Source organism: Gadus macrocephalus, chromosome 22 (assembly GCF_031168955.1).
Source record: "Gadus macrocephalus chromosome 22, ASM3116895v1".
NCBI classification, from domain to species: domain Eukaryota; kingdom Metazoa; phylum Chordata; class Actinopteri; order Gadiformes; family Gadidae; genus Gadus; species Gadus macrocephalus.
The window spans coordinates 11,083,017-11,097,629 of record NC_082403.1 but is presented as its reverse complement, the minus strand read 5'-3'; the positions used below and the strand labels follow the sequence as shown (position 1 = coordinate 11,097,629).

At 41.7% G+C, this 14,613-nt stretch overlaps 1 protein-coding gene and 1 long non-coding RNA gene across 2 annotated transcripts; both read left to right on the top strand.

Moving 5' to 3' along the window:
* The first annotated feature begins 4,669 nt into the window (after window positions 1-4,669).
* On the top strand, window positions 4,670-7,621 carry LOC132451237 (uncharacterized). Its single transcript, XR_009524006.1, has 2 exons — window positions 4,670-4,989; window positions 6,207-7,621. It is a non-coding gene; the product is annotated as an uncharacterized LOC132451237 (long non-coding RNA).
* Window positions 7,622-8,146: 525 nt separating this feature from the next.
* On the top strand, window positions 8,147-12,192 carry LOC132451236 (macrophage mannose receptor 1-like). The gene is made up of 4 exons (XM_060043597.1): window positions 8,147-9,392; window positions 10,216-10,605; window positions 10,920-11,338; window positions 11,514-12,192. Exons 1-4 carry the CDS (start codon window positions 9,308-9,310, stop codon window positions 11,601-11,603), a joined length of 984 nt encoding a protein of 327 aa, XP_059899580.1. The 5' UTR covers window positions 8,147-9,307; the 3' UTR covers window positions 11,604-12,192.
* The last annotated feature ends 2,421 nt before the right edge of the window (window positions 12,193-14,613 follow it).

Here is a 14,613-nt window from a genome sequence, read left to right as displayed (position 1 = left end):
GTTTTTTTCATGACGACCAAAGAAAAACGACAGTGTCACCCCTCATGTTTCATTCGATAAAAACAACAGTGTTACCCCCTATGTTTTAATTGATAGATATCGACAGTGTTACCCCTTATGTTTTTTTTCAGGACGACCAATAAAAAACAACAGTGTTACCCCTTATGTTTTTTTCATGACGACTAAAGAAAAACAACTGTGTTACCCCTTATATTTTATTTGATTAGGACCATTTTTTTTTTTTTTGAAATATGTTTTTGTTCATGACGACCAATAAAAAATAACAGTGTTACCCCTTATGGATTTTTTGATAAAAACGACAGTGTTACCCCCTATGTTTCATTTGATAAAAACGACAGTGTTACCCCTCATGTTTCATTTGATAAGAACGACAGTGTTACCCCTAGTGTTTTTTTTCATGACGACCAAAGAAAATCAAGTGTTACCCCCTATGTTTTATTTGATAAATATCGACAGTGTTACCCCTTATGTATATTTCATGACGGCCGATAAAAAACGACAGTGTTACCCCTTATGTTTTTTTTCAGGACGACCAATAAAAAACGACAGTGTTACCCCTTATGGTTTTTTTCATGACGACCAATAAAAAACGACAGTGTTACCCCTTATGTTTTTTTTCATGACGACCAATAAAAAACGACAGTGTTACCCCTTATGTTTTTTTTCATGACGACCAATAAAAAACGACAGTGTTACCCCTTATGTTTTTTTTCATGACGACCAATAAAAAACAACAGTGTTACCCCTTATGTTTTTTTTCATGACGACCAATAAAAAACGACAGTGTTACCCCTTATGTTTTTTTTCATGACGACCAATAAAAAACCACTGTGTTACCCCTTATGTTTTTTTTCATGACGACCAATAAAAAACCACTGTTACCCCTTATGTTTTTTTTCATGACGACCAATAAAAAACGAGTGTTACCCCCAATGTTTTTTTTCATGACGACCAATAAAAAACGACAGTGTTACCCCTTATGTTTTTTTTCATGACGACCAATAAAAAACGACAGTGTTACCCCTTATGTTTTTTTTCATGACGACCAATAAAAAACGACAGTGTTACCCCTTATGTTTTTTTTCATGACGACCAATAAAAAACAACAGTGTTGCCCCTTATGTTTATTTCATGACGACCAATAAAAAACAACAGTGTTACCCCTTGTGTTTTTTTTCAGGACGACCAATAAAAAACGACAGTGTTGCCCCTTATGTTTTTTTCATGACGACCAAAGAAAACAACAGTGTCACCCCTCATGTTTCATTTGATAAAAACGACAGTGTTACCCCCTATGTTTTAATGGATAAATATATCGACAGTGTTACCCCTTATGTTTTTTTCATGACGACCGATAAAAAAGGACAGTGTTACCCCTTATGTTTCATTTGATAAAAACGACAGTGTAACCCCTTGTGTTTTTATGGATAAATATATCGACAGTGTTACCCCTTATGTTTTTTTCATGACTGCCGATAAAAAACGACTAAGTTACCCCTAATTTCTTTTCCATCTTGACCAGTAAAAAAACGACAGTGCTACCCCTGTCAATGTTTTTGCAGGGATCCGAACCTGAGCAGTTTAGAGTGTTAACCTCCGAACTTATCAATGCACCATGCAGACACCGAAAAAGTTCATCACAACGGTTATACTTGACTTTATAATTCGCATGAAATAGAAATAAGAGTCTTCCAACAGAGGACATCAACCGGACTTGAACCCCAGTCTCCAGGGGGTTAGCTCACAGCTCTCTCCACTTCACACTGAGAGTTTTATTAAAAATACGTCTAAGGTTAGATATGACAATAAACAATTTTACGTATCTTTAATTTTACGTTTTAAATTTAAGATATTGTGTTTTCCACAGAAATTGAGCCGCGGTCTCCAGTGGGTTAGGCAGAGTGCACTCCAATGCACCACTGAGGCGATGACAATACACAATAATCAATCATCAATAAAGAGGATATACATGACATTACAATTTTACTTATTGCTTTTTTAATTGTCTCCTTTCCTCACCATATTCCTCTCTTGTTAACACTTATATATACAATATCCATCCCTGTTCCTTCACTTTGTTTTTGTTTTTCAAGTTGGATACACACACACATAATCTTGTTGTCTCACCCATTGTTTAATAAAAAAAATACTATTTCATTCATCCAACATTCATTTGTTATTCTTTAATATATGTGATACTTTGTGTATGGCTAATCAGTGTTTCCCCCAGTAAATGTCTCAGTCAAGGTGGTAAGCAGTCGGTGGTGTTGTTGGTGAAAAATTTTGGGGGTATTTTGCTCAAAGATGCCAGTACGCATGAATGAAATAAACGACAGTAGGCTACGGGCAAACCTGAAGTCACCGTCGTGTCATATACGTCCCGTCTGTGTGTGTGTGTGTGTGTGTGTGTGTGTGTGTGTGTGTGTGTGTGTGTGTGTGTGTGTGTGTGTGAGTGAAAGGGAGGAACTTATTTGAAATCGGCCGTGCGTGCCTGTTTGTTGTTTATTGTTTTTGATTTAACAATATATAGGTTTAGAGAAATCTGGCTTTCAGAACTCAGTGCCTACCCACTCACTGACCTCACCGCACGTCACTGGCGGTAGATTGACAGGTGACTATGATAGACTATGCAACAATATATTCAACCACCAGATGTCCCCGTCTCAATTACACTCAAAAAACTTTATTGGCACGACTAATGTTGTAAACAGTATTACGTGAGTATTACGAATGCCATATTTTATTTTATTATTATTTTTTTCAATACATTGGTAGTCAAGGCGGGGCCCTAGTCTTGTTAAGGCGGCCGCCTTAACAAGATAGTGCTGGGGGAAACCCTGGGCTAATGCTGCTATCCATTTTGATGGTACGCTGGTATGAACGACCAGCTTCAGCGAGAACGTGACGTATTTCCCTTGCTCCAGCCTTCCAGTTTGCCATTTGTGTTTCTGTCGAGCCACGAGGGGGAGTAGTAGCAGGCTAGTCATCATTAGCAACATAGCTTCTTTAGCAAAACAGCTTCAAAACAAAACTTTACATTGAATTGCACGCAAAGCAAGACCGTGCAATGCATATATTGGTGACCGGATTAAAGCAGCAATGAAATCAAGTGTGTAAGAGGTTTTAAAAACGACATTAAAACCACCAACGTGGTACAAATAGAAAGAAAATACATCTCATCCCCCATTAACTATGGGCGCAGCCATCTTCTTTGCGAGTTGTACAGCTCTGCTCGCTCTACTTTGAAAGCGACGAGATACTACGACCAAAAGGGGGCGTGCCTCAGTGAAATGCCGCAAGAAAGCCGGGAGATTTGCGACTTTACCACTTCGTAAATCCAAATGGATAGCAGCATTAGTCTTAAAAGTATCATGGTTGTGTGGTCAGCTCCTGTCTCATCAGAAGTTGTCTGGAAACTAAATGCTAAATGGACTGTTGCTACTCTGCTTTCTCAATCGCTCTCTGACCACGGGTAAGTGAATCGGAATTACAAGCAAAATCAAGAAAATCCAATAGTCCAGTTGCGCAAAAATGAACATCTTGAATCGTCTTTGAACAGATGTAGTAAGGTTAAGCCACTAAAGTCAGTAGCCTAGTGCTACCCATAATAACACGAACGTGAAGCTTTCTCTCAAACTTAAAAACGTATCTAAGTAGCTTGCAGTTGTCACCCTACCACTCCAAATATGTAAAACTGACATTTAGAAATATGCAACAATAGTCAGAAAAGTACTTGGGTATTTGTTTTTTAATTTATATTTACCATTCAATATTGCAATCGCTGCTGTCAGTCCCATTGAAGAACACGGCAGCGTGCCGTGTTTTGGAACTATACAGGCTTACATGAACCACGTGACAACCCTGCCGGCGAGATCAGAGAGTGTCGCAACTCTTCTCTCTCTATGGCTCTGCTGTAGGCATGCTGGTAGAAGTGGACATCGTCACTCGACTCGGTCCTCTGAATGAACTGCAATGCCTGACTTTGTGCACAGGGCCTGCGCTTTGTCCCACATCTCACCCCATGAGTTGTCATTCTGCTTTTCTTCCAGGGATGAGATAACTGACTCAATCAGACTCAATGCAGATGCAAAGGCCCGCAAAATATCGGAAAGGAACTTCATAGTGTGGAACGATTCCTCAACAAAAATGAGCTGCAGAGCAAACTCCTCAACCAGCTGAGCCTTGATAGATTTCGCCTCTGTTCTTCTCTTAGCCCCTGGCAGCTTGATCACATCGGTCCCTGTACTGAGGATCCCGGGCAGTGATTTTTTTAAAGGCACACAGTGCCATTAATTGGCAACCCACCGGGTGTCAGTTTTTCTTTTCAATTCAACCGTTTTTTCTGTCGGTTCGAGTTCAACTTGCTTCTTGCAAAAAATGCTGTGCACCACAGAGCCGAAAAAAAAACGTATGGAGCATCTGCACAACCAGAAAGACTTCCTCGCTGGTTCGACACTGCTGACACAGTCCACTAAAACTAAGTTTAGACGATGGGCATGGCAGTGAACATATACAGCCTGACGCACTGCTCTCCGAAACCTCTCCTGAACACCATTATTGCCCCCCGACATAACGGCAGCGCCGTCATAACACTACGCGATGCACTTGTGGTAGTCGATGTTGCACTTGCTCACCACCATAGACACCTGTTCCTTCTTGCTTATGTCCTTACTCTCATCGACCATAAGTGCAAACATCCCATTGTCCCGTACTTCGCAACTGATTTGATCCCTTGTCATATTGGCCATCAACTCAATGATCTCAGGGGATGGGAGTCATGGGAGCCGGCTCACTGGGCGAAGCGCTATTATGTTCGTCGTCTTTGTCCAGTTGCTGCTGACAGGATGGCTCGGTGGGAGACAGCGGGAGAGGTTCTTCTCCTAAAAAATCTAAATCGTTTTCTCAGATTCCTCGGGTCCACGTTTTAAAACCTTTAAGGTCGGGTTGGAGTCCCAGAGAAAGGACCAAGTTCATTTAGGTCGGGTTGAAGGGTATGCCTTGGGGCCCCCCAAGGCTGTGTGCTCTCGCCCCTGCTCTTCACCCTGCTGACTCACGACTGCACACCAACCTACAGCACCAATCACATGGTGAAGTTTGCGGATGATACCACTCTGGTGGGTCTCATCACTAAGAACGATGAGACCAGCTATAGGAAGGAGGTCAACCTTCTGACCATGTGGTGCAGCAACAACAACCTCCTGCTGAATGTCAGCAAAACTAAGGAGATTGTTGTTGACTTCAGGAGACGCCACACTGAGCACCCACCACTGACCATCGATGGTGCGGCAGTGGAGCGAGTGAGTGGCACAAAATTCCTGGGGGTGTACATCAGTGACGACCTCTCCTGGACCACCATCACTGGCGAAGAAAGCCCATCAGCGCCTCTATTTCCTCCAAAAATTGAAGCAAGCACGAGCCCCCCCATCAATCATGTGCACATTCTACCGAGGCACCATTGAGAGCATCCTGTTCAGCTGCATCACCGTGTGGGGCGGGAGCTGCGCTGAATACAGCAGGAAAGCCCTGCAGCGCGTGGTTAACACAGCTGCAAAGATCATCGGTGCCCCACTCCCCTCCATGCAACACACATACAGCACTCGCCTCACCCGCAAAGCGACCAGGATTGTGAGCGAGGCCAGCCATCCCGCTCACAGTCTGTTCACCCTCCTGCCCTCTGGAAGAAGGTATCGGAGCCTGCATGCCCGCACCACCAGACTCAAAAACAGCTTCATCCACCAGGCGGTCAGGAAACTAAATTCTCTCCCCTCTCTCCCCTCAGCCACATCAACAGGGCTGTCAGTAAGCTGAAATACCCCCCCCCCCCCTGTTTTCTGCCTTGCTACACTGTGGACTAACTGTCTTTGCACTATTACTATTACTAGTTTAAATACACACCATACAGACTGAAATTGCTGCTATTATTTATTTATCTATTTAAAAAATGCACTACTACATGACTTTTTGCTGCCAGTATTGACTGCCTCTTTGCACAATTATTTTTACTTATTTTATTCATACAGAACTCCTATATTTTATATGTCATTGTCTATCTTGTCTATTTTTTGTGTTGTCTCGTATATTTGTGTTTGTGCCTGTGCACTTTTTATATGTTCACCGCGGGATAGGGGGAAACGTTTTCTCGATTCCCTCACATGTCTTGTACATGTGAAGTGTTGACAATAAAGCTGACTTTGACTTTGGTTGGAGTCCCGACGTGGGTACCAGAGACTGTTGATCTGATCTTTGCACTTCCTAAAATGCTTTTTTTAACTTTGCCTTTATTTTCTATATTTTCTGCATGTTTTCTTTAACTTATCTATTATTTTATTTTTTTAATTGTATGACAATGTTTATATGCACTTTGAGTCTGCCGTGTGCATGAAAAGTGCTATATAAATAAAGTTGCCTTGCCTTGCCTATCTGTCGTCGGCACCACCCTAATTATTCTCCATTAATTTGTGTTATTTTATTTTTGAACTGGAAACTCCGGTAGGCTATTATTAGATTAGGCTGTTATTCTAACTGTCGCTAGGGAACGTTTAGACCCGTTTGCAATTTGGCGGTGGTGCCTCTGTGGTGTTCCTCGAGGCGGTGGTGCCTCGTGGCAGCAGGCAGACGGGGCTCCGGTGGGAGACAATCGCGGGAAAGAATCCCTTTCTCCTCCTTGTCGCGGTTCATGTACTTCAGGGAGTCAAAGCCAAAGTTCCTTTCCCCCCAATTCCTTCTCAACCATGGCTGAGATAACCCCCACTATGAGTCTCGTTGTGGAAATACCAGAGACGTCAGAGAGTATTCGACGTGTTATGCGCCATAAGACCAACAGAAGAACAGTTATCCAAATAATAGGCGTAGCTCATTGTCTCATTAGCGGGCCAAATTCTCTGGGTGGGCAAAGCAGAGAAAGAGAGGTAGCATGTCCCCGTATGACGACTAGGGTTGAGCACCGAAACTCGTAAACGGTTGAAACGAGATTGAATAAGAACGCACCTTTCGGTGCCTCATAACGGGGCCTGAGTAAGTCGTGTAATTTAATGGCAACCGTAAATCTTGCATATCAAGCAGGCTAGCAAACCGTTGCCATTCAACTCAGTGTCCGCTGACTTTCTGCTTAATGTGAAACTCATAACAAGTCGTGCATGTATGCAAGTGTGTGCAGTTTCGTTTTTTTAAGTACCGGTTCGAGAACCGTTTTAGCACTGGAACCCTTTGAAAAGTAGAGAGTAGGCACCGGTATCGGATAAAACCCAAATGATACCCGACCCTAATGACAAGATACGGGGAAAAATTCCAAATCTGCGCATCTCAGCTCTGTTTTTTCAAAGGCAGAGCAGAGGGGTATCCCATCAACCAAGCTAAAGGCAAAGCCGGGCTTATTTCGCTTAGCCTCACTACTTTCAGCTAGAATTGCGTTCCATCAACGTGGCTCAAGGGAATCTCCGCTAAGTAACCATGGCAATTTATCTGACCAAACTAACCTGTTTCAGAGAAGTCCCATCGGTCGGCAAAAAGTGTACCATCAGAAGGTTCCGCCAAGCCTAGTCCTCACGATTTTATAAATGCACATATATGAAGTACAAACAGCGTATATTTGCACTAAGGGTCTAAGATAATGATGTCAATAAAAATAATTAGATAAATTGCTATCTATGCCCAGTGGGCATCTGGTAAGGATGCCCACTGGGCGCCTTCCTTGGGAGGTGTTTCAGGCACGTCCAGTGGGGAGGAGACCTCGGGGAAGACCCAGGACTAGGTGGAGAGATTATATCTCAACACTGGCCTGGGAACGCCTCGGGATCCCCCCGTCAGAGCTGGTCAATGTGGCCCGGGAAAGGGAAGTCTGGGGCCCCCTGCTTGAGCTGCTCCCCCCGCGACCCGACCCCGGATAAGCGGATGACGATGAGGATGAGGAGGCTATCTATTGTTTTCGTGGATATTTTCTCAACACATTATCATAGAATCCAATGCATTCTATTAATATTGTGAAAAAGTCGTTGGGTGAGTGGTCTAGCATCTGTCCTGTAGTAAGGGTGACCCAAGTTTGCGTCCTGGGTACGTCATTGAATTCTTGCCATTGGCTTATTTTTGTAATTTCCTTTATATCAAAGAAATTAGGCCTAACAATTGAGGAAGATTATATTTCGTGAATGCCTCCAGCATTCACAAAATATATTCTTCTTCAATTTCCTTCAACTGCACTTTTTCACCTATTCCATTCACATTATAAAATGTAAGGCTTGAATTGGAACCGACGGCTTCTACTTAAAAATAAAATACAGGGGTTCAAGGCTAACATTTTCAACTGGTGGCACTTTTGGCACTCACTTTTGAATTTGGCGGCACCCTAACATATTTGGTTGCACCCTTTACATTAGATGTGAAGACTACTGTTACTTATCATACTGATAAGTCTGCCCATCATACTATTAGCACTATAATTTATCATTCTATCTCAACTACTGGGATTTATGATATTAATCCTACATCGTCTACCTGTAATACCAATACTTCAACATACTGTTAGACCTATGATCAAACTATCACTTTTTTAACCATTTTACGTTAAAAAGATGTTTATAATATGCTTACTCCATTTAGACTTCATCTTTTGATATGTTTGCTCCTCTGTTCTTCTCAAGGTCAAACGATTCATTAAGAAGGTATTCAATTTGGCAATTACAGTACACATGATTTCCATAATACAAACTAAATTAAGAAGCTTACTAATTTAACCCCTAACGCTAACTTTTAAAGTGATTTATTGAAATACTAGCTGTCGGTCCCAGTTTTGTATAAGTGTATGGATGGGATTGATGGATCGATTTTTGGATGGGTGGAGAGAATAATAGATTGACAGGTCGATCGATATATTGATAGATAGCTAGATAAATAGATAGTAGTCTGTCATCCCTTCAACAAGTCCCTCCTTGAACCTCAACTCACGCTAGCATCTTGTAGGGAAACATGCAAATCCCTGCAAATTTATGAGCATTGCTTTGTTTAGCAAGCAGAATGTTCTGAGAGTAAAAGCTCAGACATGTGTTATGCAGTCAGCCATTCTACAACACGTCCAAGGATCGGAATTTATTAATAACAAGCTGATAGAAGGCAAATTCCTCACAAACAGGTAGAACCAACACCTTTGGTAACCAAACAAAATGGTTATTAATTATTAATGGATTACATATATAGTGATATAATTTATATCTAGATTTGTGCGATGGTAGTGCATGTACAGGCCATTGCAGTCAATTGCTATGCTCAATGTGCAACATATAAACTTTGTTAAATGACAGAGCAACTAAAGTGTTTTCATGCTGTGTTTTCAGGTTACAGGATGTGGAAGAACATACTGCTCTTTCTTAGCCTTTCAGGTCAGATACGTGTGTTTTTTGTGCTTGTGTGTCTCTAATTTAACAACATGGTTAGCACTATAGACAAGTAAATCTATCCACCAAGTAGTGATTATTTTTGCTGGTTGTTTAGTTATGTTTCTATCTTGCAAAGCAGGTAGAGCATGGCGGCACTATCACAGTCAGAGTTAGGGTTTGGATTGCCATTGGGTTTGACCCATGCTTAGATTGCTATGTAACACATATGTAGGTTTCCCATTAATGTCTCCAAAGCGTTTCTTCCAGGGTTTTAAAAAAAAGAAAGAAAAGTTCATATAAATAATATTATTTTGGCAGCAGAGCACAACCATGGATGTATTATCAGAAAATTCTTCTTTATAAAAATAATGAATACATAGATCTCCTTTCAAGAGCCTGTGAACACACAAATCACACATACGATTCTTGATTCTCAACTTCTTCAGTCTTTAAGAATAACCCATTAGTAGATAAGACCAAAGCAATGATGAGTCGACTCTGAATCTATTTGAGCACAAGTACAAATGTAATAATTTGGTCAGGGCCTGTAAATATATATACCGCCTATTAGAAATAAAAAATGAACTCAGAGGTTCCAGACTAATAGGAACTGGTGAATAGATTTTTTTTAGCTGCCGTCATAGAAAGGCTCCCGCATCCAGGGGCGTATACATAGTGGTGGGAAAAGTCAGACTGGGTACCCAAGGCCCAATGGGAAAAGCCTGAGATTTTTTTTTTAAGTAATTAATGTAATTTTAAACAGGATGGATAAACGTTTGAGTGACTGAAGTTTGTATTGTTTCTGCTGTGCTGGCTTCCGCTGCAGGGCTCGTGGGACACCATGCGTCTCCCATCACCAAACTCTACCACTTTGTGGATCAGAAGATGACCTGGACTGATGCTCAGCGTCACTGTAGGGAGCACTTTGATGACCTGGCCACTGTAGACAACCCGGAAGAACTCAAGGAGCTACAAGAGTCAAGAATCTGGTCTGATTATGACATTGGCAGAATCTGGATCGGACTTTATGATGACGTTACCAGATGGCAGTGGTCCCACGGCAACCAAATCTACAGAGTGGGCCAACACTATGGCAATTGGCGGGAAGATCAACCAAACAACGGTGGCGCAGGTCAAAACTGTATCCGGATTGAAACTACAGATTTGCTGAATGATGTGCCCTGCAACTGGGAAGAATATGCATTATGCTTTGACGGTGGGTTGGATTTTTGTTCATAAATATAACAGATTGTTATTGCTCTAGGTTTTACACAGCTCCCTTTTCCATTGAATCAAAAATTAAGAACTGTTTAATTTACTGTAAATGTCATCAAATATAATATTATATAATTAAGAGCCTTTGAGTTTAAGCAGTCATTGTGAAATACGATTAAAGACAAACATTGAGATCATACATAAAATTAATCTACTTCACGATATCCCCGTTTTATTAAAGAACATAGATTGGGATAAAGAGTTAAACTGATAAAATATCTGATCATTCTTTTTGTCGTCCTCATTCTGATTTAGATGAAGGCAACTATGTCTACGTCAAAGAAAAAATGACTTGGTCCAAGGCGAGGGATCACTGCAAGTCTAACTATATGGATTTGGCCAGTTTGAGAAACGCTACTGAGAACGGCAAAATTGTTGCAATGGTTAACAGTGGTGCATGGATTGGGCTCCACAGATATCCATATTCCCACTGGTCTGATGGTAGCAGAGCCACTTACACGAATTGGATAACTGGCGAGCCAAACAACATTCAAAACAAGGAACATTGTGTCTATATGAGCGTTACCTCTGGGTATTTTTTTGATTTTGAATGTGGCAGCTTGTATGGGTTCGCCTGCCAGGAACAGCAGAAACAACGCTCAACTTTCAAGTTGAAGATCAGCTCTGAAGCCGACATGACGGATCCAGAGGTTCAACACCAGTTTGTGGAACAGGTTGGTAGGATCATGTGGTGACATGCTTGTCTAAAGGATTATGAAGGCTAAAATACTTTAACATTGTTGTACAACGCCAATATATAAAAAGGTTAAAAGTCCAATACATAAAAAAGTTTAAAAGTCAAATGTTTCATGACCCATGAAGACTTATTAACACATGCATCTCCTCCAGCTCTCCGCCAAACTGGCCAAGGAAGGCGTGACCGGCGTTAAGCTCCGTTGGGTTCTGAAGGACGGACAGGACCAGCAGAGTCAGAAATGAGGAGCTCTTAGCTGTGATTGTGTCTGCAATAATCTCTGTGTTCTTGAGTATGTGTTCTTATGTAGTTACAGAAAGGTATTGTTGCATTTTTCGATCCTTAACATAGTGCAGGCTGCAAGGTAAAGGTAAAACAGAAATACAGAGTGCACAGTGATAACAAGGTAGGTTGAAAGGACAGCCATTCAAATCACTAATCTAAATAAATGAATAACATTTTCCTAAGAGTGAATAATTTAGGAAAATGAATAACATTTTCCTATCTCCAAAAGACACAATTACATCATCATTGTCTGGTCTCGTAAAGCAGCAGCACTGGAGTAATTCACAATTGAAAATACACAATACAGTATATAAAGCAAGTGAAAAAGAAATAAAATAAAACTAAAACTAATTAAAAATGTATAAAAAGATGAACATATAGTTTTAATTCACATCCACCTTACATTTGCTAGTACAACTAAGAGGAAATACCCAAATGCATTTGGAGGCACTAATAAACAAATTAAAAAAAAACTCCTACAGGGGATTAATAAAGTTGTATCTAATCTAAACAATTACTTGACAAAAGTGACAGCAACCCTCGAAAATAGAAAATGGACATGAACGCAAGATACTGAGGACATTTTAGGAAAATGATATTAGGTGTGTCAACATTCATAAACGTTTGATAACACAGATCTAAGAAGCTAGCCACCAACTAACCCCTCTTAGAGCGAACAGTTTGGGGCAGGCTTATCCTCTCCTATGTGCAAGCTTCTTCCTCCCCCCCCGAAGTCCTGTGGCGTTGTGCAATGGTGGTGGGTACAGGCCAAGGATTTGGCTGGGAGGATCTATCTAAACCATGCACACAGGCGGCAATGGAGTGATGGTCGTTAGGACTGCGGGACGGAGCAGCGCATATTTTCCCCTCTGATAAGCGGTACCGTGCCATCAGGACCCCACCCTACCAAAATAGCTTTTTGCCTAAGGCTATATCTCTCCTTAATGCAACGCCCTCCCCCCTCCTTCTTAAAGGAGTCTCATTTGGACTACTTTTTTTATTCTATATTTACAGATCTGTTTTAATATCATGTTTTACTAGAGCCATGTGTATTTTACTGTCTGTCTAGTTGTGTGTTAAGTGCTGGATGCCAAGTTAAATTCCTGTGTGTCCATTGATGCATTTGGCGAATAAAAGCAATTCTGATTCTGATACTGAATGTAAGCGTTGCTTCGTGCAACGTTCGCACATTGCTGGACCTGGCCGAAACTACTGACAGGCCCCAGCGCAGGACAGCACCGGTGGCCCTCAAGCTCGCAGGATTTAACATCGACAAAGCAGCTGTCAGTGAGACCAGCCTAAATGGAGAGGACTTCATGTCAGAGGTTGGTGCTGGGTACACCTTCTTCTGGAAGGGGGTCCCTGAAGGCACTCGCCGTAATCATGGAGTCGTCTTTGCTTTGAAGTCTAAACTGCTGCAGCGCATTCCGGAATCCACCATCGGCATCAATGAAAGACTGATGACATGGCGCATTCCCCTGGCAAAGAAACGCTTTGCCACCCTCATCAGTGCATATGCACCGCCACCAACTCTTGATTCCGATCATAACATCAAAGAGGATTTCTACAGAGCTCTTCATGCCATCTTACAGAACAACGTGGCTAAGGACAGGCTCATACTCATGGGAGATGTCAATGCTAGAGTGGGCTCGGAGCACCTGGTATGGAGTAAAGTCATTGGCCAGCATGGAGTGGGGAAGCTGAACCACAACGGGCTCAGCCTCCTCTCCCTCTGTGCAGAGCACCAGCTGGCCATTACCAGTACCATTTTGCAGATGAAAAACAGGCTTAAGACAATGTGGCAGCACCCCCGCTCAAAACGTTGGCATATCCTTGACTACGTGATTGTCCGTCAAAAGGACAGAAAAGGTGTCCTCACCACCCATGTCACGCATGGTGGGGGCCGGAAGTGGTATTCTGGCCCACTGGGGCAGAGGAGTGCATTGGGCAGTGGCGGCTGGTGGAATTTATTTGAGGGGGGTTGAACGTTTGCATTCCAAAACTCTGTAGGGGGGTCTGGGGGCATCGTCCCCCACAAGATTTTTTTGTGATTTTCACAAACAAACAAAGCATTCTGGTGCATTCTGACAAAATAGTAAAGGCAAAAAAAGAACATTTACTTACAAAGACGAATGGGGCCAGGGAACTAAGTTTTAAGTAAATTTATTTGCCTTGTAGAAATCAGCAACATTAAAAGTGCAGATACATCAACAATAACTGATAATTACACACAAGGTAACATACTCTCTCTCTCTGTGTGTGAGTGAGCGAGAGAGAGATAGAGATGGGTGAGTGTTACGGCCAAGCCATTGTGTTGGTAAACGTCACTCATAAATATATATACAGTCTGCATTAGTATGCATTTAGACAAATACAATGAAATATGAATTACACAAAATTCATGTAAATGTGCAAACTTTTGTGTGTGGTTGTTGAAGACACACTTAAGGCATGATGCCAACATAGGTTTGCAGAGGACTACATACAGAACAATATGCACACTGAATGCCTGATGCCACCATAGGTTTGCAGAGGCAACCCGGTATCGCGCAATTTCGTGCTCATGCGCACTAATGTTAATCTGTGCGCATCGTGTCCCAGATTACGATTGTCCGACTTTTTTAGTGATACACAGAACGAAATGTAAACCAATGCAGTCTGAATGGGAGCGTTCTCCGACAATTAACGTCGTTTTTGAGGAGGTCTGCTTACAAATCAGAAATGTTGACATATATATAACTAGATAAAAATATATACAGATATAATAATAATAATAATAATAATAATAATAATAATACATTTAATTTAGAGGCGCCTTTCAAGACACCCAAGGTCACCTTACAGAGCATATAGTCATCATAAATCATTTAATTATATCTAGTTATATATAACTAGAGGGTGCACTGTACTATCTGCGCTCACCCCTTCTGAAGCTTCTCTCTCTCTCGCTCTCCCTCTCTGTCCCTGCCT

Bases quoted from the DNA above. Each gene is read 5' to 3' on its own strand.
- LOC132451236 (XM_060043597.1), top strand. From the start codon at position 9,308: ATGACAGAGCAACTAAAGTGTTTTCATGCTGTGTTTTCAGGTTACAGG. The intron at 10,606-10,919 runs GTGGGTTGGATT...ATTCTGATTTAG, and splicing joins ATATGCATTATGCTTTGACG to ATGAAGGCAACTATGTCTAC. The intron at 11,339-11,513 runs GTTGGTAGGATC...CATCTCCTCCAG, and splicing joins AACACCAGTTTGTGGAACAG to CTCTCCGCCAAACTGGCCAA.